The following is a 23,143-nucleotide window of genomic DNA, read 5'->3' as shown; positions in this document are numbered from 1 at the left end:
TACCTTTTGTTTGGAGCCACAGTTTTTGTGAGAGTTTGCCGAAGTCTTGGAACACAAACACTTTTTTTTTGTTTGTAGACAATGTGATTGTTAAGGAGCTTTCAGCTTGATGTAAAGGATAAACAGCAGTGGATGGAGGAAGGTGGTGGGTGCGTTTATTAAGTCTATAGTGATTTAAACCCGTCAAACCTTGAGCAGCCGTTCAGAAAAACTGGATGAAAATGGTTTATTTGTGTGAAATTGAATGAAGGGTTAAGTACGGCTGGACTGCGGTTCAGAAGCTTATCTGGCATCGTCTGGCTGATTAATTAAATCAAAGAAGCGAGTGAAGTTCTCCTCAGCTCAGCCCCTTGTCTTGTTTCCTCTTTAATCAGGTGGCTATTAAACCTGTGATTGCACTCCCCCGCTCCTTGAACTTAATTATTAAACACAGACTGAAAAGATTTTTGTTGTGTGTATTTGTGCCTTGTGTTGTAGAGGTAGAAAAAAAAACTGCCTGTTCTGGAAAAGTGGAATAAATAGGTCAGTGTAAATATGAGTTATGGAAGATTGAGGCTGAAAGCAAACGATTTGCACGACGGTGCTGACGCTGCTCCGTGTGCTGCACTGCTTGTCGGCCGGATGATGAATATTTCCTTCCACTGCTTCCATTTTAGATGTGTGATGTGGATTTTGTGATTTTGTGAATTGTAACCCACCACGATGCATTTTAGCATCTCATCACCGGTCCTCGTCCGGTTTCCTGTCGCCCCTCTCCCCCTCCGCTCCCACTGTCCTCTAACCGCGGCATTTTGTGGATTGTTGTATTGATCTATCAGAAACTCCGAGCGGCTCCCGCCCTCTGCATGCTGCGGGTGACACGTGACCTCCCGCGGGGTCGTCTGAGCCTGGGCTGCAGGTTGACCCGGTGCCCTGCTCAGACGGCCACCGCTGGCTGAGCGCCTGCATCCGTCCGTCCATCCTCACGCCCTCGGGCCGCTGCTGCTGCTCAGACAAGGTTGCTGAGCACGGAGACGCCACCCTTTGCATGCTGTCTGCTTGTGCTGTAATTATTATGGTCCCTTACAAAAGAATTGATCTGTTCATTTTTGAATATTAATACAACAGGTGCACATAAATCACTGATATAAGACTGTGGGTGAAAATTGGATTATAAAAACTATTTCCACCCCGGTATTTCAAGTATTTATTGCTTTTTTTGTAAATACTTTGGGGGACTATGACACATAATCAGCAGCTTATTTGCATTTCTCTCCTTTTCGCACTTCATATGACCCGAAGCGTATTCTGTGTTTTGCTTATTGCAATAGGACGTTGTTTACCAGACTTTGGGATAAACAGTGTCCTCTTCCAGCAGTAATCAGAAAAAACTTTTGAGTCCATGGGGACATTAGAATCTAGGTGAAAGTCTACTTAAATCTAACTTTCTGTTTCACAGGCTTTTTTGTTTGTGTGTTTTCCCACAGCCCCAGTCATCCTGAACGAGCTGAACTGGACCCAGGCTCTGGAAAGGGTCTTCATTGAAAACCGTCGGGAGGACAGCTCTCTGCGCTGGCAGGTGTTCGGCAGCGCCACCGGCGTGACCCGATACTACCCAGGTACTGCAGGCCTCAGACGAGCCAGTCCTAAATCGCCTTAAGGCCAGATAAGGTCTAAATTTGACCTCGGGGCCTGTTGGCTGCAGAACATTGGCCATCTCTTATCAGATGACTGTGCTGGTAACAGACAAGAAATTATGATTGCTTTGATCCAGCCTGAGCTGAAACGCCTGTGCACTCTGCAGCCTGTAAGTGGCTTCTCTGCTCTCTGCAGCCACTCCGTGGAGGGCGCCGAACAAGATTGACCTGTACGACGTCCGCAGGAGGCCGTGGTAAGAGTCGTCTCTGTGGACGTCAGTGTGAAGAACAGTGGATGTCATCGCTTTCTGTGTGGTTACAAATGATAGAATGGACAATGTAAACACGGATGCGGTGAGTTTCTTCAGATGATTTACTGGGCTGAAAGTGCCGACGGGCTCGGAACGCGCTCCGCTCGGCGCCGGCTCAGAGCAGAACCTCCGGCAGCCCAAAATTGCCCAAATTTCAGCCGTCAGCGCGACACCTGCCGCTGTCAGCTGCAGCGCCGTCAAGCTGTCTGAGGGTGGTGACAAACCGAGCCGGCGCGCTGTAAACACCGCTAATTTGCGTCTCGCGGTGAACGCGGGAACTCGTCTCGCTGCACTGTGGCACTGGATTTTGCCCTGTTCTTTGCATCAAAATGGCAAAGTTTCCAGATTTTGGTCACATGTTCTAATGAATTGAATTCAGCTTTGCTTAGAATTCCTGGTGTGCACCCTGCTCCTGCAGAGCCCGTGTTCCCTCCAGCCTGCAGCTAAATAAAGGACATTTTTCATTAGACTGAGATCAAAACGTTTCCCCGGCCCGTATTTATCTCAGTATGCGATAATGTGGAATGCATTGTCTCGTGGTACAAGGACAAAACAAGATAGGGCTAATGTTGTCTTTAAAGGGCCCACCTTTGCCTGCGGTTCCCGTGCAGCAGCTGATGCCTGTACGGAGCCGTGACGGGCCGGACAGAACTGGGCTGCGTCGATCCAAGCAGCACCTTCACACGTTCACCCCAGCTTCCTGCCCGTCCCGTCCGCATCCACCTGCCACTGTCACGTCAGCTTTGTGGCAGCTCTGCCTGTTGCCTGGTTACAGGTCGGAGCGAGCTGGACATAATCATGACAGCAATGTTGATTAGACCTGACCCCGTTTTCCCGTCTCTGTCGCGGTGCTGGTCAGGATGAGTGGCTGTTTGAGGTCAGGCCAAGTTGTCAGATGAAGTCAATGAGCTCGGAGCCAACCAACAAAAGACAAGCGAAGGGGATTATTTACATCTGCCAGAGTTCGATAGGAGCTTTTGATCCAAAATACAAAAAAATGAGACGGGATGAAAAGTTTGAGTTGGAAATTTTTAAATATAAAACCACTTGTTTTGCGTTAATTTTAGAAGCAATTAAATAAATTTTAAATGATGGCGCTCACATTCTGATCAATTACACTAAACACTGTTAAAAAGAAGAATCCAAGATGCATAAAAGCCAGACAACGCTAAATAAAACAGCTTTCGTCGTAGCGGTGTCATTTATAGGATCAGTAATTTGCTTCTCCTCTTCTGATGAAGCTGAGTGAAATTGCAGTTATGTAACATATGTTAGTTTGTGTGGAGTTCAGTCAGTGACTCGGTAACAGCTGCTAGCGCAGGAAGAGCAGAGTCCTCCGAATCCTCTGAATATCATAAATACCAATGAAAGGCAGCGTGCAGATGAAGTGTCAGAGCAGCAGTGTTTTAAACTCATTAATACCGTGCAAACGCTCGTGTTTAATCACACATTGTACCTTTTAAAGGGAAATAAAGGGTTTGCCCAACGCCTCTATGTGTCTACAATCATCAGCCCAATGAGGCGTTCCTTAATTTAAATTGAGCGTCCCCACTGTTGCACTGTCACAGCGAGCACCAGCATAAACATGAGAACCACTGTAAAACACCAGGCGCCCGTCGACGGGGAACGAAACAGGAGTCCTGCCCCGTCTGTCGGCTGTGTTCAACGCTCACACGCGTGTGTTGACTGGACTCTACCTGCAGACAGGAAGGAAGATGAGGAGGAGGAGGAGGCACAGGTTCGGGCGGAGGAGCGCCCCGTCACCCCCCGCGCTCCTCCATGTTTGTCACTGTCATCTCCATCGGGCTTTAGCTCATGTCGGCGCCTTTGACATTCCTGTGGCCTGTTGCTTAGCAACGCGTGCCCGGTCGCTTTGAGTGGCGTGATGTGTCAGGTCAGACTTGTGTGACCGCGCGTCTCCCACAGTGGCGATTCCTGGAGACTTTGGCCAAACCCCACAGTGAACAAACAGATTTGAGTTTTTTTTAATGTTCTAAAATGAGAATTAAACAAATGTTCTTCCAATTATAACCTCAAGACAAGAGTCATGACATGACAGTAGCAAATGAATCAGCAATGTTTAAAACTGTATTTTAACTTTGTTTCCCTGAAGGATTTGAAGCAACAAGCTAAAACAGAAGCACAGATTGGCACTCATCCTCCCACGCGCCCATCAACTCATGCTTCAGGTCACATGACCTGATAGGCCACATATAGCGCCACAGTATAGCAACTGCAATACATAGATGCAATTATAGAACACACCTCAGTAATTAACTGTCTCTGGGATGTGTCACCAAGGAGCCTAGAACAGGCAGCCTGCTAGACCTGGACCTGGACCGGGACCGGGGGGTGGGGGTGGATGAGGGTGGGCTACCTGGCCGGAGCCGTCTCCCTCTACAGATGGGCCGTCTTCCCATCTGCTCCCTCGCCAACGGCCCCGGGAAAATTAATGGTCCAGTCCGTTCACTTAATTGTCTCCACTTGCTCTGACATCAATTATTAACATTTGTCCATTATAATGTCTGCTCGCGTTATTGCGAGAAGCGAAGCAGAGGGTGAAGTGAGGGAGAAGAGTGCAGCGGCCGAGAGAGAAATAACCAGAGACAGGTGTGGAGTCCTGTTAGCCAAGCGTTGCAAAGATCCCATTACCTCCCAGGTTCACAACAGCATGTAGCCTATATCACGTATTGATTTCTTCAAAAAGTCAATCTAACCTCTTTGTAAATATTATGACTGCTGGTCAATGCTTGAAGCTGAGGCTCCAAAAAGCTATTCCCCATAGCTAGCGCCACAAGCTTTCATTTTCTTTAATACACTTCAGGGAGAAAGGCCAGTGTGTCATTGGTGAGACTGAAGGTGACACAGATTAGCATCCCAATCTGAATATTTATATCTCTGACATATACTAATGTATGTATATATAAACCATGACGTATTGAAATATGATATTATGATAAGAGGAATATTCTGCACTTGTAAAATTTGAGTGTATGATTTTGTAAATTCTTCTTTGCAATGAGCGAAAGAAATGGAGGTGGAATAAATAAACCCCAGACAACATCTCTTTCTCCTCGGGCTCTCTGGGCACCGTCCTCCTATATTTTTATCTTAATTCAATCTTTATTCGGCTGCCACATCCACAGGAGCACCAAGAGATCAGCAGTCCATAAAATAATAAGCCCATCAGCACAACACAAATCCGCAGACACGCACCGCATACGGCCGTCTCCTCCACCTGACGAGCGCCCGCTCCGCTCATTATGGGATGCACCAGGCAGGATGCTGCACCCTGAGCCTGGACCACTCACCCCCTGCCCCCGCGCCACGTGTTGCATCTACAGGAAACACATGAAATAGATTCCTCCTACTCAAACGCACAATCCCTGAGCGCGTGAGCCCCCCAGCACATTTAATGTATTGATTTCACAGCGCTGCGCCATGATAAAACTATTTCATGAATCCCAATGAGACTGCTGCGAAAGCGGTGAAACACAATCACTGCAGCGCAGAACATGTCATTGTGTTCACTGCTTGTATATGCATTTCTTTTAGATTTATGGAGGGGGGGGGGGCTTTAATCGCCTCATTTAAAGCAATACCTGGTTCCACTCCAGTGCAAAGCGCACGCGTCGGCTGCCCATGAATCAGCTCTGATTGTGCGTACTGTCACACGCGTGTTTGTCAGCGCATCAACACGTCCTTTTCCTGATTGGCCGGTTGTATGACGATGCCGATGATGAAGCTACAACAAAGCAACTATCTCCACCGTCTGTGATGCATATTTTTGTAAAACTCCACACTTTGCCCGAGGGCTGTGACTACTCATTATTTCCCACATCATTTCCACTGGTGCTGGATCTTCGTGGCTCTGACTCTGACTTCACCACCAGTACGTTACGGCTCTACCGCGTCGCTGGAACAGGCTAAAAAATGAGAACAGACGTGAGAAACACATTTGACTGACGTCTGATGACAGCGGAGCGGCGCAGCTAGTTAGACTCAGCTCCGGCGGTCGGACGCCGGCCGCGGGACCCGGCGGGGCTCCGCTCGGCACCAGCCCGGCCCATCTGCTCGTCACCTGGCCTTGGCACGCCGGAGACTGGGTAATGACAGGGAAAGAATGGCATCGGTGGGCAGAAGCCGAGAGGTAATTACTGCCTGGAACCCATGCAGAAACAACACATCTGGATCCGGAGTCAAAATGGGCCGAGTCGCGCGCCGACACCAGCCTCCGCCGCCCGTTCTTATCTGACAGACGCGTTGAACTGCGTATCAGCCCGCAGACTGAAAGCCCTTGACTCCATCTGATCCTGATGTTCTCTGCTCAAATTCAATTGTACTCGAGGCAGCGGGGAAAGGCGGGGAGGAGCGCTGTGCTGATACAACGGGACAATCTGAAGGGAAGATCAGCCGCCGCGACTCCGCAGTGTGGAGTGACGCTATCCTGGCTCTCCGCTGCGCACGCTCCTCCTAAACCCCATTACTGCTGATCTGCGTCGTCTCCTTCCGAGTCGGAGGCGAGCGATCTGCTTGAAGGTGATATTTTCCCCGCGGATTTTAAGGCCGAGGCTCGTGTCGTCCGCCATTGTGAGGTTTTACACGGAGGCTGCCGACGATGACCCGTAATGACTGAGTAATAGAAGTTTGCATTGGCTAATAATTAACATTTAGCCCCTTAAAAATGACTTGAAGTCCCATTAAAAGAGCATTCTGCTCTGTGAGAAATGGACTGACCGGAGGAGTTAATGAAATCCTGCAGTGGGTCTGCAGGCGCCGGCTATCACCAAATGACCCTCCTTCAATCTCCAGACAGGGCGTCTCCGTCCACGAGCCTGAGGGAGCGGAGACGTGGGCCACATTCTGACCGAGTTTCCGTCTTGCATCGATGATCGCTTTCACGAGGCCCCATCCTCTGGAAAGAAAGCGGGCAGGCGCCGCGTAGAGCCTCGGCTCTTCTGCCTCCCTCAAATTAAGATTTCAGTAATTAAATTGATAAAAGTCATGCATGCCAATGTGCCTCATGGTTCCAGACCTGATTTCATACGCCACACAGTTGTGGAGAGCTGCAGAAGTTCTACCTTTGATGTGGCATTCTTTATTATTGAAAATAATTGGATCCCCCCCCCCTCCACCCCATCGTCTCTCTCTCTCTCGCTCCGCGTGTGCCTCTCTCTGTCGAGGCATTGCATGTTCACACTGGGCATGCTCAGTTAATCGACCTCTTGCGCGGCAGTGCTGGTGCCAGGTCCCGGCTCCTCCGGGGCCTGGGGAGGGGGTTCGGGCCCAGGTTGGCTCTGAAAAGCACCAGCGTGGCAGGCGGGCGGGGCGCTGAGGGATGCCGCCTCACCAGGGGTCAGGGGTCGCGCTGCAGGCTGGAGCGGCGCCCGCCGGGGCCTCGCCGCTCTGCCTCCGTATCAGTTCGGCCGAGCATGAGAACACGAACCCCAGCTGCCCGCGGGCCGCTGGCTTCTCTCCACACTCAGCGGAACGGCTGATAATCAGCAGAAAGAGACCCCCGATGATTACTTGCGTCTGCCTAAGACGGCTGCTAACTGCTCAGCCCCCCCTTCGCCCAGTGCGCCGCAGGAAACCTCATAACGTCCGTCAGTCTCTTTTCTCATCCGGGCTCAAGCGTGAGTAAGAGTTCCTCATCTTCTATCAACCGTGGACAGGCGGGTCGGGCCCTGCTGGTTCGGTGCCGGTTCTGCCTCGCGGGCCCGCGCTGCTCCTCCGCTGTCACACGCCCGGAACGCTCCTATTCTGGGACTTTCTCTGCAGCAGAAGTGTAATAGTCCTAAGCAGCTTGTGCCCCCCCCCCCCCTTCCAACAAAGACACCGCCTGAGTTCATAATGGCTTTAAGACCCGACTGATGAGTCACCAGAGGAGCAGGACATCGGCGCTGTTATTTTACTGACAGGCCTGAGCTCAGCACAAGCTCCCCACAGCACGGGTCAGCTCCGCTCAGGCTCCTCGCTGCTTTGGACTCATTTCATATAAAGAACATTAGACTGCACACAAACGTTGTTTACTTCCTACAATACCATCATTTATCTACCTCAGATTATGTCCGGTAACGTTTTTTCATGCATGTTTGTTTCTGGAGCAGCACCAGGATCGTGGGGGCTCACTAGGTTGTTCCAGCCAGCACCGACCGTGGCTGTAAATGTCTTATTATGCACTTACTGTTCTCTATAAACTACCAATTACGTCGGCTTATGCGCTAATTATTTCGGCGGTGAATTGTAATTATGTTTAGAGGAGTATCTGCGCTGCAGTCGGGCGCGAGCCGCTGCCAGCGCCGCAGCACGTGCAGTCGGGGAACTTGCGAACTCTAAGCTCATAAGCCTTGCCTGTGTTCTGCCGGTTGAACGGGCTCAGCCGCGGCCGCGCCACGTTAGCGGGGCTCAGCCCATTGTGGCGGCGGCTTCCTCCTCGCGGCGCCGCTCGCAAAGATTACGGGAAGCGAATTAAAGCCAGCGCCTTGTGTCTTTGTGCAGGTACATCCAAGGCGCATCGTCTCCAAAGGACATGGTCATCATCGTGGATGTGTGAGTATCTCACCCCCCCCCCCCCCCCCTCCTCCCCCCTCCTCCCCCCGCGGCTGCAGCGGGACGCGTCCCCTTCAAAGGGCGCTAGTGCCACCTGTTGGCGCGAGCGCAGCCCGGAGTCGGAGCGGAACCACTGCTTTTCTTTCTAATTGCTTCGTCCGGAGAGGATGAGAAGTTGGGAGAAGCTTGGATTCGCTCACCTCCTCACACAACTTTGCTCCTGTGTTGTGCGTTTCTCACGCAGGAGCGGCAGCGTCAGCGGCCTCACGCTGAAGCTGATGAAGACGTCCGTGGTGGAGATGCTGGACACGCTGTCGGACGACGACTACGTCAACGTGGCCAGGGTGAGCGCACGCCTGCAGAGCCGCTTGTTTTACTGTGCGAGTGGAGCCGAGCGTCAGCGCGCAGGCGTTCGCTCGCAGCTCAAAGGAAAAGCAACACTTCCTCGTTACGATGCGTCGGGAACGTGGGATTGTGTCACACCGTCGCTTTCGCTCTCCGCTGATTGCTAACCTGCCTATTAGGACTTAATGTTTAACACACACACGCACACACACACACACACACACACACACTCGGTGTGGCGGCTCTGTTTGGGAACTTCCTCCAGTAATCCTTCATAATCCATTGCTGTTAGCCACTGTACGCCTCTAAATCCCAGCTCTAAGAGCAAGAAATGAGCATGATAATCTGGGAGGGAACGCATCTGATTCTCACCCCTGTAAAGACAGCGAGGGTTTACCAAAAAAGCCCTTAATGACACAAACGGAAAACAATCGCACATTCTGGCTCTGGTGTCAGTGCATCTATTCTTCTGTGATGTCGCTTCAATTAATTACAATAATACGCTGTTATTGCTGGATGTTTTTCTAATTCATCACAGATACTGTGGTAGAAGCAACCAGTCTAGAGACACAACGCTGGAATCATTATTCCACGTGTAGCTTTGGATGTTTTGGTCTCTGATTTCTTTTCCACCCAATTTAAATATAAGACAACAGCTTTTCCCCAAGTCCTGTCTTATATCATTCACATTTCATGGAAATGACTTTTAACAACAAACATGTAAATCATGTAAAACCAGATATTAAAGACATCACTGCTAATATTACACACACACACACACACATTTAGACTAATTGGGTGGATGGGATGAGACAGATGATATTACCTTGGCTGGGTTTCCGTGCAGTGTTTTGCTCTGGCATTTCTAGTGCACCTGTTCTTTGTGGAGAAGCTTGTAATTACTGGCGTTCACTGCCAGCCGGAGAGTAGCGGGGCAGCTTACATCTGCACACACCCATGTCTGCATCCTGCTGCCAGCAGCTAAACACAGAAACACACAATCATTGTACGACAGTTGGACGCTAACTTGCCCGTGCTGTTTTTTGTTTTTTTCTATGAAGTCCAGTGCCGGAGCCCGTCATCATGTGCTTCTGTGCTTCTCCTCCTAGTTCAATGAGAAGGCCGACGCTGTGGTTCCGTGCTTCAGAACCTTGGTCCAGGCCAACGTTCGGAACAAGAAGATCTTCAAGGAGGCCGTCATGCACATGCAGGCCAAAGGAACCACCGATTACAAGTCTGGCTTCACGTTTGCCTTCGAACAGCTCCTCAACGTAAGAGTCAAAGTGCTGCGAGCAGGGTTGTGTGTCCAGCGTGTTGTTATTCACGCAGACATGATGTGATGTAATAGCACGCTGAATCCACGGGGGCAGTCAGGGTTTCGTGTTTGCGTGGGACCTCTCCAGAGTGCGGGTCCCGTCGGCAGCAGGCGTCCACGTGCGCTGCCGTTCTCTGCACAGGTGCCGCCTCGGCGCCGCGTGCCGCCGCGCGTTTTAGGAGGCTGCCACCCTAATGGGCTCTGATGGGATGATTGATGAGCGCAGCCTAGGGGAGATCAGCCGCGGACACTTTATATTCCTCTGGTGGGCTCGGAGGCAGGAAGCCAAGTGCCGGCTGGCCCCCTCCCACCCCCCCGTCCAACACCCCCTCTGTCTGCCGGCGGAATGAGAAATAAATCAGCCCGTCTAATCGCCGCCGGTGCCAGACTCCCATTCACCAACGGTGGCAGAGGCACAATAAAAAATACCTAATTGTAGCATCATTATTTGTCTTTATTAAGGGTCTCGTCAGATTGACACGCAGCTGACCTGCGTATCGGTGGCAGCTGCTGTGCAGATGGGAGGTGGGAGGCATCAGCGGCGAATGCTAAAAACCCGCTGCAAACGGAACCAGGCAGGAACAGCATCGCAACACAATGAAAATGTGCCCGGACGCATTTGTAAACATAAGGAGCAGTGGATAATTTGTCATTAGGGGCGCTAAACCCTAAATAATTATTGCTGCAGCGCACAAATAATTACATAGTGTGTCGCCGCTACACACGTATAAACACGGGGGAAAATATATGTTGTTTGGCCAAATGCAGCGCTTTTTGAGAGTTTCGATTTTAATGTTTGGCCGAATCCCAAATCTGACTGCCGCTGACCACAGCGAACGCAGTGACAACAGCGTAACGTTTCTGGTGGGACGTGGTCTGAAAGGGTCCGGCAGTGACTTGAACTAACTCCTGGTCTCTCCGTCTCTCCCTCCTGTTGCCTCGCTCCGCTCCCCCCTCCCTTTCTCCCTTCCTGCTACAGGAGAGCAGCGCCCCGAGGGCCAACTGCAATAAGATGATAATGATGTTTACAGACGGCGGCGAGGATCGTGCACAGGAAATCTTTGAGAAGTACAACTGGCCCAACAAAACGGTGAGTGTGCTACCTGAGCCCAGAGCACCGGGCCGGTCCAGAGCACCGGGCCGGTCCAGAACGCCGGGCCGGTCCAGAACGCAGGGCCGTCCTGCAGCCGGCCCTCCCTCGCCTCCCGCTGGTTCCTGCTGACGCGGTCCCATCGTAGCTCAGACGGTCGTATTAGTAAAGGCTGCCAGACACGCCAAGCACTTCAATCTGTGCACACAGTGTCCTCTCCAAGAACACACACACACACACACACACACACACACACACACACAACTCTCAATATGTTTCTTTCGCTCTACTTCTGTCTCCTCTGTTGTTTTGCTGCTGGTGTTAACAGCTCTGACCTTCTGACTAATTAGCCACTTTATCATCAGTGCCTATGAAATTACAGTCAGTAGATGCTCAGTGTGTGTCTTTCTTCCCATCTTGCCATCGCTGCCACCTCTCCTTTCCCCCATTTCACGGCCCCACTCCTGCATTTTTTGACATGCGCAGCTCTGTGGTTCCGTCCTGACGGCTTCTGTCAGACAGGACTAATCTGCTCTTTGACGACTCTGTCGCTGCCGCCTGTGATGTTAGTTGTTAGTGGGTTGGATGGGAGGGTCCTGGGGTCCTGGGCAGTGTGTGTGTGTGTGTGTGTGTGTGTGTGTGTGTGTGTGTGTGGGTGGTGGTTGCTGCGGCTGTAATTCGTGTCTCTGCTCCGTCCAGGTTCGCGTGTTCACGTTCTCTGTCGGCCAGCATAATTATGACGTCACCCCACTGCAGTGGATCGCATGCGCCAATAAAGGTGAGTGTGTTTACACTGCAGGTGAATATGACCACATGTTTTCTATCATATTGATTATTAGATATTAATTGGAGCTGCTTTTCAGTTTCTTAGTTAGCCGAAAGTAGTTTTGGTGATTTTTGGATGCAACTGATCCTGTGTCAGCTTTAATGATCATATGCTATTAGGAAGCAACATTTCTGCTTGAAATTGGAGACTTAGATACATTTATAACAAGTGAACAGTGCTGCTGAAAATGTCGTCTGAAGGTTCATCTTCACTTTGGCTCGTATATAATAAAACGCGTGAACCGGCTGCTCCACCCGTTCCTCGCCCGCGCCCGTCTCATCCCCACGCCGTTCCCTCCAGCTCGTCCTCGCTCGCCTTCCGACGCCGTGCTCCACTTCCCTTCCTCTCTTTTGTGCCTTGATTTAATATTGTTCCTCAGTGTTACAGTTTATCTGAAGCGGCTCCTTTATGGGGCCTTCAGACGTCGGCGCGGCGCCCCAGCAACTGCTGCTGTTGATTAGCTTATTGCCAGTGGAGCCAAGTGCTTCAGAAGTCGTTATTAATTAGCAGGAGTCTGTGAGCTGAATGATTACTATTCCATCTCCCTGTCAGGCTGGGAAAGTCCAGGATTACGCCTTTGTGCCAACATACTCTCTCTGTTCACGACTGGTGATTACCATGGTACTAAAGTCCGTGGCAGCTTAGGACAATGGGCGCCGTCCTCCCGTATCTCCGGCTCTTATTGCACCACTTATCTCACCTCGGCAGAGCTGCCCGACACGTCCACGGGCCCTGACCCTTCACCAGCGCCGTGCACGCGTCTGACGTGCACACGCGCCACTGGGTCACGAGGAGATGCTCCCGTAGCTGTTGTCTCACCAGAGCTGCAATCCCATCCTAGGTCTGTGACTGACTCTGACAGTGAGAGGAATGCTCCATGCAAAATGCAAATTAGGAAGAAGGTTTATCATTAAAAAAAAAAACAGGTGAATAGAGGATAAATGTTGCATTTTCTGAGTTTTTAACCCAAAACTCAAAAGACAACATCCCATAAATTCAAAATGACCTGCTGCAGTAGAGGTAAATAAATCAATATGCAGATGAGCATCACAAGCCAGATTATTGATTATGACCGTTCACTGTTGTAGCCGCACAGACGGGATCCAAAGCTGCTGAACAAACAGCTGTGAATGTGTCTGCGGAGACGCGCGTGTGCGCATGTGAACGCGCGCCGCTGCTCCTCAGCATTCTGGGGGCGGCGTCTCGTCCTCGCGGCTCGGTGCATAAACACTCGTGGCTTTAATAATTTGAGAAGCGGCGCGGTTATTGACCCAGCCGGCCGCTCTCCTCCATCGCTAATCAGCAGCAGCAGCGGCGGCACCGCGTCGTGCATCCCGAACGCCGCGAGCTCCGCGGTGGCGGCGGCGCCGTGATGGGTCTAATAACGCGGACGAGAGCAGACGCCGTGCTCGCGCCGGGAGGCGGGCTGTGAACGCACGTCTGCCTGAGAAGCGTATCGATTGTCTGCTTTTTCATCCCCAGGTTACTACTTTGAAATTCCATCAATTGGAGCCATCAGAATCAACACGCAGGTAAGACACGAAAACAGCGGCTTCTGGCGCCGAGCCGTCTATTCTTCCTGCACGCTTGCTCTGGTGACAATTACACAGATTGGAGATTTAAGTACACTGTGACAAAGGGCCAGAAAACAGCACAGCTGGATGAGTGAGGAGAGGAAGCGACAGGTGGAGACGAGGCGATAACGAGTGCGGCTGCCTCTGAATGGTGTCTAACGGGGGCTCTGATGTAAAAGGCTTCAGATCGGTTTCGCTCCTCCTGTCTCGGTCTCCGTGTGAGGGCCGTCAGACGCACATCGCGGTTCCTCACGGTTCCCCACGGTTCCTCGCGGTTCCTCACGCGCCCCAAGTCCTGCCACCCGCCATTACACATGCTGGAGGCCCATGGGTCAGCTTCTTTTCAGCAGTGGAATTTGACTCAGTTGCTGGGAGGGGGGGCACCTCCTCCACAGCCCCCACTCCTCCCCTCCTCCTCCTCCTCCTCCCCCGCTCTGCCCTGGTGAGCAATCAAACCCCAAAATAGACTGTCAGCTATTCCATTAACTCTTGCATATTTATATTCTGAGCAGCCTCTTACTCTAATAGGTTTACTGAAGGGGGGGGGGGGGGGGCTGCAGGTCTCTGCGTGGACCCAGACCACACACTGGCCCGGCTCGTCTTATTTATCCATGATCTGCCCTTCAACACCACACACTTCAATAAGATGACACCATTTCAAATACCAGCTGGTCAAAGTATATTGTGCCCTGTCCCACTGTGTTTATGAAAATGAACCACACTGCTTATTTTGTTTCCGTCTGCTTATCTGCATTATTTTAACCACCGTGTTTTCGTAGAAGCGTAGAAGCAGTAGCAGAAACGGGCTAGTTGGGATGTTTGGTCTTCGGAGGATGATGAGTTTCACGGTCGTTCCGTTACCCTGGGAGACGGCGGCGTTTAATCAAGGTGCTGAGATGCGGCGTCCGTCCGACCACACACCTCGGCCTGCTGACTTCTTACGGCCCCTAGATTGTTCCAGTCGGGCGGAAAATTTCCTCTATATCCCATGAAAAAGTCTGGCTGTCATTGTCCTGATGGAACGTCTCCCCGTGGCACGTGAGACTGGACTTTTATTGGGCTAATAATAGAATAGGTTATGCCTGTCAGCACCTCAAGCGATGGAAAACAAACGGTCAGAGGCGTAACAGCGGAGGCTGAAGCTGCCGTGCATGCGTTGAGGGTGGAGGCGTTTGAATTGTGTGCTAGTTATGGTAATGTTCTAAACCATTAAACCCAGAGAGGTGTTTTTATGTTTAATATTAAGTACAGCATCTGGAACTATAATGTCAGGAGGACTTTGTATGAGTAAGATTCTATCCACTCCATATAATCGTTACTGGAGTCTCATTTTGACTGTGCGCTTGCTCCAAATGTCACGGGGCCGCTCACTCAATAATTTCACCATTCACAGCATCTCCGACGTACCGCGGATCAATAGGCTGTTCACAAAAGGAGACACGAGGAGTCTCCTGAGAGCGGGAGGACGTGGGGGGAAACGGGCGGCTCGTGTACTTAACCCCTCGCCTCCGACAGCGGCGCCTCTGGGACGACGGCCTGTTTGTACACGGTGCCAGCGAGAGCCGTAATGTGTTTTTAATAGCGCCTTCGTGATGATGAAAAACGGCCTTGAGTGACTCGGGACCAGAGGCTGCCGCTGGTCGGCTGGTTTATGCGGTGACAGCGAGGCGGCCGGTCAGGGTCCTACAGTTTTATGACAGATGATAGCTCTTCCAGCTCTTTGCTTTTAGTGCCTGTACATGACAAGCGCTATAAACATCTGTTTGACTGTGTGTGTGTGTGTGTGTGTGTGTGTGTGTGTGTGTGTGTGTGTGTGTGTGTGTGTGTGTGTGTGTGTGTGTGTGTGTGTGTGTGTAGGAGTACCTGGACGTTCTGGGCCGCCCCATGGTGCTGGCCGGGCCTCGGGCCAAGCAGGTGCAGTGGACAAATGTCTACCAGGACGCTCTGGTGAGAGGAGACGCAAGAAGCCACTCCTGCAAATGTGTGTTTTTCCTATGCTCTTCACTGTGTTTCGTCCATCTCTGCAGGGCCTGGGCCTCGTCATCACGGGGACAATGCCCATCTTCAACCTCACGACCGATACAGCGAGCTCTCAGGTAGGAACCGAACCGAAGCCTGGCTGATCTTTAGTCATTACGACTAGGGTTGAGGTTTTCAGTGGGAATCCGTTTGTAGCGGTCCTGCTCGTCTGGACAACACCTCCCCCCTGAGGTGACCACAGGCATCACAGCCACCGAGCCCCGGTACCTCCTCGCATCCAGAGGGCAGGGTGGGGCAGCTTTCAGAACCCGGGTCAAAGTATTTGCTCTGATCTCAGGTCGGGGGTAAAAACAGGCACTAATCAGATGCAGCTCAGAGCGAGGCTAGAGATGCGTTCAGGGGCCTCAGTACGTCCCGATGCTCTGGACCATGTGCTGATGTGTCAACACAGTGACACTAAAATCATAACCGTCTACCTGCTATTTTTAATGGATGCAGACAGATAATTGTCCGTCATCAGTTAGAGGCGAACACAGTCTAGACTTCAGTCCCAGTTTCATCTACACACTGCAATAACAAAATGTCAGTAGATGTGATTGTTCCAGACAAAAGACAAAAAAAGACGACGTGTGTGTGTGTGTGTGTTTGTGTGTGTGTGTATGTGTGTGTCGTACAGAACCAGCTCATCCTGGGCGTCATGGGAGTGGACGTGGCGATCAGCGAGATCAAAAAGAAGACGCCCACATACAGAGTGAGCATCCACGTCGCCCGTGGTCGCCCTCGGTCGCCCTCGGTGCGTCCCACGTCTGACTCCTCTCTGAACTCATCAACTCTTTTTCCGTGCAGCTTGGAGCCAACGGGTACACGTTCGCCATCGACCCCAACGGTTACGTTCTGCTGCATCCCAACCTCAGACCCAAGGTACGGTTCTGTGTGTCCAGTAAAACTGCTGCTGCTGCTGATTCGGAGGCTACATTTAAAGGTCTCCGCCCGCTTCTCGCGCCCTCGTGCAGATCATTAACTTCCGGGAGCCCGTCACTCTGGACTTCCTGGACGCTGAGCTGGAGGACAACAACAAGGAGGAGGTAAACGCGGCGTCGCCATCACTGTCATCCGTCTGAGTCACGGTTTTTTTTGTTGTTGAGTTGTTTGCCGCTCATCTTTTCCCCCCTTTCTGCGCATTTCTCTGTGTCGCTTTAGATCCGTCGGCTGATGATTGATGGCAAATCAGGGCAACGGAAAATCAAAACGCTCATTAAATCAGTTGATGAGGCAAGTCATCAATATTATGAGACGCAATAATGATCGAGAGTAACACCTTCCTGCGCCGCCTTGTAATGAATGTGAACTATTCAGCGTGTCAGCCGGTTGTTTTTCTCCGATTACGGGAGATGTGACGACCGTGCGGTGGCGTCACTCACCGGGGTGTTTGTGTTCATCCGCAGCGCTACATAGACGAGTCCCTGCGGACGTACACGTGGACGCCCGTGGACGGCACGGACTACAGGTAGGACTTGACTCAGACGCCGTCGTCTGACCTCAGAGCAAAAGATCGCGCGACTCAACGCCGTGAGTGCTGTTTTATTTGTCTGTCTGTCGTCGCCGGGCTTAAAGTGACGCTACTTTGCGTCACTTCTGTCACACACTCCGAGCAGACGACGCTTATCGCGGGATAAAAGCCGCTCGCTCACTTCTGCATTTGCATTAAATAATTCATCTGCATCAGCCAAATTACAGAGGCATTTTTCTCCTCTCATAAAAATCCTCAACGGTCCTCTGAGCACTTATTAATTCCACAGTTTATCCATCGCAAAAGTTGGTTGAACATTTGAGGTTTCATCATAATGATATTTCCTCCAGGCGACGCTCAGCAAATCACACTTGATGGTATTCAATAGTCGTACAAACGCCCGACGCGTGTTCCTTATTAGATCTGCTGGCAGTCAGCCTGGTTCTGCTCGAGTCCGTACGTACCGGAGCCCCGTCTGCGCCATTCTGCCCCAACGGAACCAAAAGTTAAATAGCGAAGGCTGAGCAGTTGTCGCGATTGACCCACACGCGACTTCTCTCGTACTTGTTGACGTTTAAACGAGCTTTATGTCTCGGTCTGAACCCGGTGCCGTCACAGCCCGGTTTTCTATCTATTCCAATTAATCCTCTTACCGAGTTATATTTTAGCTGTGGATGCAGCGCAGATTAGGAGGTGGGACAAACATTTCTATTTTCAGCTCTGGCAGAATGAGAGACGTTTAGTGCATAAAGCATATGTAGATCAAACAGGGATGTTATGCAGAGCTCATCTCATCAGCGTTGCTCCCCTCGCTCTGCTCTCATTAGCGTCATTTCAAGTCACATCAGGCACCTGTTTTTAAACACACAAACGCCATCTCCCGCGCGCCGGCGAACACGAAGAGCATATTGCCGCTTTATCAGCCGCGCACTTCCCTCAGGAGGCGCAAGCGGAGCCAGAGCGAACGCGTCCCCAGCTCCAAAATCTCCCGGACGCGCTAATAGGTGGCGGCTGTCTCGCATTAACGCCGCGTCGCCGAAAGGAAATGTCAAACGACGCCGCCATTTCACGGGACGCTCGCACCTGTTACTGCGCGCGCGCGGCGCCGCTGCTGTCCGACTTCGGCGCCGTCTGTGCTCGCGCTTCTCTCTGTGTGACAGTTGTTGTAATCTTAAATGTGTTTTCTGATTGTCCACATCTGCCTCGTCGCCCGCAGTTTAGGGTTGGTTCTGCCCACATATAGCGAGAACCACATCAAGGCCAATCTGAGCGACCAGATCCTCCAGGTGCAGTGTAAGTACCCGGGATTACCCAGCATCCTTCACTCTCTGTCTTCTCCTCTCTCCTCTTCTTCTCTTTCCGCTCTACTCTCCCCTCTTTCCCAAATATGACCTTGCGCTCTTATTCAGTCCTTTGTCCTGGGTCTCCAACATCATCATAGGGAGTGTCCGAGCGGAGACGCCTGCCCCCTCCCGCCCTCCTCCCTTTTCCCGCCTTCTCTGCGCTCTCTGATAGGCAGGATCATACCCGAGTCCCCTCGACTCCTCTACTGCCCCCGTTCCCTCCTGTCTTCATGCTGTGCTGTAAAATGGTGATGTTTTTTCTTCACACTGGCTGAAGAAAAAAAAAACTCGACTGACAGAAAGGTGAAAGCTGTGGTTTTACTGTGTTACTCAGGTGAAAATAATGGTGACCTTTGTGCTATTATTTTTTTTGCCAAATGCTCTCGCCTCTTCTCCACCAAGTAATGATTCTGAAGCATCTGTGTTCAAAGTATTTCATGTTCTGGGAAACTGTGAAAACATGCATGCTTTTCACTCCTTATGATGTTCTTTGTTATGATTTGGGGTCTCCTTCTGTTGTTTGTGTGTTTCGGTTCCTTTCCTTTCCGTGCGATGTTCCTCAGCTTTGGAATCATTCAGTAGATAAACTCCCACACGGCCTGAGCTCAGGGCTCGTCTAATGTGGGAGTTTGGGTTTTTGTGGGTCTGAATGGAGACACACGTTGTCTCTCTCATCCTTACTTTGTCCAGACCCTGTTTACTCCTCTTTTTTCCTGGTTCATTTAACTTCTCTTGAGTTTTTTTTTTTTTTCATGTTTATCTCTCACAATTACCACTTTTGTCTTTACTGTTTTCCTTTCTCTGATTCCTCAGTTCCTTCCTTTTTTCCATCTGGTTTTTCCGTTCCCTCGTTTGCTCTTGCAAATAAGATGTTTGCTCTTCATTTCTTTTGTTCTATCTTGTCTTGTTTGACTTAAATTGGTTTCTTTCTTTTAAGAAAACAATATTTTTATTCAAACAGTAATTGAATAAAATATTGTCTGTGATCCCCTCCTTCCCACCCGATCCCCTGTTTCTTTTCTTGCTCACTCCTTCTCTGATGGATCCACACAGTGTCAAACACCAAGGGCAAGTATACTCAATATTGGTCCACGTTCCCTACCTTTACCTCCTACTCCCTACCGCTGCCTCCTCCTTCCTCCCCCCTCTCCTCCTGCTGACCTCCCCCCTACCCTCACCCGTCCCAGCCTGCTTGCCTCTGTTCCTGCCCGTCTTGCCTTCAGGACCCTCCTCTTCTTCCTCTCTCTCCTCCTTTTTTTCTTCCTCCTCCTCCTCCTCCTCTTCCTCCTCCCCCCTCCTTCCTCCCCCTTCTTCTTCACCTCTTCTCGCTGCAGCTCAGATCCCACATCTCTCACGGTTGCTCTTCTAGCCACCCCAACTTCACCCTTCACCCCCCCCCCCCCCATATCTGCTGCTCCAGAAGCCAAAACAAATAAAAGCACCCGAGGAAGACAGATATTCATGTTCTCTGTTAAAACCTCTGTGTTGTTCGCCCCTCCCAACCCTCCTCCTCGTGTGGGTAGCTCCAGATGGGTTGTGTTTCCTCCTCTCTCTCTATCTTCTCATTTTCCTCCTCCACCATCCTTCTCTCTGTCTCTCTCTTCATCTCTGGTTCTCCTTCGCTTTAGCCTGTCTTCTTCTTTCTGTCTTTTTCTTACAGTGTCTTTAGGTCGTAAATGAAATTGTCACACTAGGAACAGGTTTTTCCTATTAGTGTAATAGAGTAAAATAATAACCCTGTATAGTAAACTATAGTTTTTTTCTTACATTTTTAAAATAAATAAACTAATCCAAGGTATGAGCTTTCTAGCTGCTATAATAATACATCAGGAAACATCATGTATCTAAAATTACAGCTTTGCTTTTTATGCATACAGTCGTAATTCAATCAGGATTTCTTGTGGTTATCATATTTCCATGTAAGCGTAGATTTTTGGATCTCTACATAAAATAACACTGTTGCCAGAGTTACCGGAGTGTCTCCCTATAGCTGGAGACTGATGCTCACAGGGCTGAGCCGTGTCCCGCCCACCCAGGTCCCGTCACGTCGTAAGGTGTCAGGGCGCAGCACCGGACTCTTGTGTCGTCCCTCTGTGCTCCTTGTCTCCATCAGCTTGTCCCCCCCCCCCCCCCCCCCTCACCCCTCAGACCGCCAGGGGCACGGCCCAAGCGCTTCCTCAGTAAACCGGACCCCGGATGTGCGCGGCATTGTGGGCGGAAAACTACCTGGGCACTCTATTTTAGCGGATGAGACAAAGAGACGTGGGCTTCGTTGCAGAGGCAGCTGCTCGCTTCAAAGATGGTTCATATGTTGGGGGGGGGGGGTCTGCGACAGATGACGTGAAGTTGCCCTTCCACATGCCCTTCACAATGCAATGCATTTCCTCGAATTGTGAGTCTCTCCGGGCCCTCTCCCCTGCCAGTCTGAGGGGCGACCACTTCCATCAGGACCCTCACCCACCTCCCCCGCAGTAGTTGGCCATGTTGATGCCTGCCTGACACAGAAGCACTCGTTGTCCCCGATGTGTCTGAGAACTCGCTTCCCCACGCGCCACGTCCGGTCAAGTCAGTTCTCAGACGTCCAAACCCCGTTAGACCGAAACCAGATCCATCTGGAAATGTTGCCAAAGTCATCAAAAAAAAACAAAAAACAGAAGCAGTCGTCCACCGAGTGTCAGGTTGCATTATGGGCACCATATTGGCTAACGCTAGTGTTCCCATGATACCTCCGTGTTGCTATGGTAACCTCCCTTCTGCGTCCCCGCACCTGAAGAACAGCTGCTGTTTACCCACAACTCCCCACTGCTCTGCCCACTGCTCTTCCCGGATAATCTTCCCCTTTCTGTTGCAGATTTTGAGTCACTGCTGCCAAACAGTTTTGAGTCAGAAGGACATGTATTCATTGCTCCCAGGTAGCCCTCTGTGTGAACGCTTGCTGTCGTTAATGGTCACCACTTTTTTGGTCTTGTCCTCACATCTTCTGATCGACATTGTAGTTTTCAAAAGTGTGTTTTGTTCAGTCAGGACTTCATACAGTATGTGTCATGCTTCCTGAATGACGTTTTTATTTCTGATGTCGTGGTGTTGTTTACTTCTTTGAACAAGAAATCGCTTTTAAAAGAGAAAAACATGTACAATCAGTCTTGTGTTTTTTTTTATTTACCCATTTACTTGAAGTTCAAAAAAATGCATCAGATTTGTTTTGCGTTCTGATTCTTATGGTGCTGCATGTGTGTCTTCCACAAATAAACAGGATAAAAGAAATTGTTACACTGTAAAATATGGAATGAGAACAGACAACCGATATCTGCTTTGCATGTGCTTTTTTTCTAAAATCAAACCTCATATCAGCATCAAACCGAGATCTTAAACACACCGACCAAGCTACAGTTTGCTTGTGATACCCGGGCTCGGGCCGGTCCACATGCAGTGTGGAGGGACGGGCCTTTCGGGCTTTATTTTACACATGCATGCTGCACCTGATGGCATCCAGTAGCGCATGAGTTCATGCTTCCTCACTGTGTGCTGTGTTTTCCCCATGTGAAGGATAACTGAGCCACACGTAGAGTCGCACGGTGTTGGTTCTGTTAACCTGGGCTTTAATGCCTTGTCCGATCCCTAGGGAGTACTGCAATGAGCTGGAACTGTCCAACAACAACACAGAGTTCCTGCTCAACTTCATTGCTCTCATGGAGAAGGTGACGCCGGACTCTAAACAATGTGAGTCCCACTTGGTATCATCAGTCATTATATATAATAGTAATGATGCATTACAAGAAATTGTGACTGGATTTGAAGGCCATGATAACTTGTGGACCGGCACCAACCCGTTTAGTGACTGACTGGCTTCTCGCTTGGCTTCCACTCATAATCAGGCGACAATCTGCTCCTTCACAACCTGATCCTGGACACTGGCATCATCAGGCAGTTGGTGGAGAAAGTGTGGAAGAACAAAGACCTGAATACGTGAGCGCAGCTTCTCCTCAGGGAGCCTTTTTTTTTTCGATTTGTGGTCTGTGGAGACGGGTCCCAAAGCTGTTTTTCTCTCTCCTCTCCTTTCTGACACCCAGATACGGCTTCCTGGCCGTGTTTGCTGCAACAGACGGAGGCGTGACTCGAGTGTTTCCAAACAAGTGAGTGCCGTTCTCATCAGAGTCTCCGTTTAGTTGAACGCAGGAAGCTGCTTCATAAACATAAGATATCGGGGAAGCGGTGCATCGCAGATCCTGAGCTCTGGTCACTGTGGTGTTTAATCTCAGGGCTGCAGAAACCTGGGAGGAAGATCCCGAGCCATTTAATGCCAGCTATTACCGCCGCAGCCTCGACAACAAGGGCTACATCTTCAGAGCGCCTTATCGAACAGGCGAGTGGCGCTCGCGTTGTTTATCTCCCAGTGCTCCTTGTGTCTCACCCGCCTCCTGAGCTGTTGCGTTTTTGTCCTTTAGCCAAGGACGAGCTGCTGAACCCGGAAAATGACACCATAGGCATCCTGGTCAGCACGGCTGTGGAGATCACAGTGGGGGGGAAGACCATCAAACCTGCAGGTGGGCTCAGAGGAGATAAAGCACATAATGATAGACGTCGAGAATGATTCAGAGCAAGACGGAGATAATTGCATGCCTGCGTTTGTAGTTCTATATTTTATTATAGACGTGTTGATGCTCTGCATCCTTTTATTATG

The 23,143-nt window shown here is 50.6% G+C and overlaps 1 protein-coding gene across 4 annotated transcripts in view; it reads left to right on the top strand.

Moving 5' to 3' along the window:
* The window catches only part of cacna2d2a (calcium channel, voltage-dependent, alpha 2/delta subunit 2a), a 95,225-nt gene that overhangs the window by 65,957 nt on the left and 6,125 nt on the right, over positions 1 to 23,143 (top strand). For 3 of the 4 annotated variants that reach the window (XM_055509036.1, XM_029149702.3, XM_029149704.3), the window contains 23 exons: positions 1,467 to 1,598; positions 1,813 to 1,870; positions 8,429 to 8,479; positions 8,724 to 8,823; positions 9,934 to 10,095; positions 11,119 to 11,229; positions 11,929 to 12,007; positions 13,538 to 13,587; positions 15,487 to 15,576; positions 15,657 to 15,725; positions 16,286 to 16,360; positions 16,456 to 16,530; positions 16,623 to 16,694; positions 16,810 to 16,881; positions 17,055 to 17,116; positions 18,336 to 18,412; positions 19,516 to 19,530; positions 21,314 to 21,374; positions 22,085 to 22,182; positions 22,338 to 22,428; positions 22,533 to 22,595; positions 22,722 to 22,825; positions 22,908 to 23,006. In XM_055509036.1, the coding sequence (XP_055365011.1) occupies positions 1,467 to 1,598; positions 1,813 to 1,870; positions 8,429 to 8,479; positions 8,724 to 8,823; positions 9,934 to 10,095; positions 11,119 to 11,229; positions 11,929 to 12,007; positions 13,538 to 13,587; positions 15,487 to 15,576; positions 15,657 to 15,725; positions 16,286 to 16,360; positions 16,456 to 16,530; positions 16,623 to 16,694; positions 16,810 to 16,881; positions 17,055 to 17,116; positions 18,336 to 18,412; positions 19,516 to 19,530; positions 21,314 to 21,374; positions 22,085 to 22,182; positions 22,338 to 22,428; positions 22,533 to 22,595; positions 22,722 to 22,825; positions 22,908 to 23,006 (1,866 nt within the window). The remainder of the gene's footprint in view (positions 1 to 1,466; positions 1,599 to 1,812; positions 1,871 to 8,428; positions 8,480 to 8,723; positions 8,824 to 9,933; positions 10,096 to 11,118; positions 11,230 to 11,928; positions 12,008 to 13,537; positions 13,588 to 15,486; positions 15,577 to 15,656; positions 15,726 to 16,285; positions 16,361 to 16,455; positions 16,531 to 16,622; positions 16,695 to 16,809; positions 16,882 to 17,054; positions 17,117 to 18,335; positions 18,413 to 19,515; positions 19,531 to 21,313; positions 21,375 to 22,084; positions 22,183 to 22,337; positions 22,429 to 22,532; positions 22,596 to 22,721; positions 22,826 to 22,907; positions 23,007 to 23,143) is intronic. The other variant, XM_029149703.3, reaches the window with a different exon arrangement.

This window comes from Betta splendens, chromosome 5 (assembly GCF_900634795.4).
Source record: "Betta splendens chromosome 5, fBetSpl5.4, whole genome shotgun sequence".
Lineage (NCBI taxonomy): Eukaryota > Metazoa > Chordata > Actinopteri > Anabantiformes > Osphronemidae > Betta > Betta splendens.
This window is presented reverse-complemented; position numbering and strand designations above follow the sequence as displayed.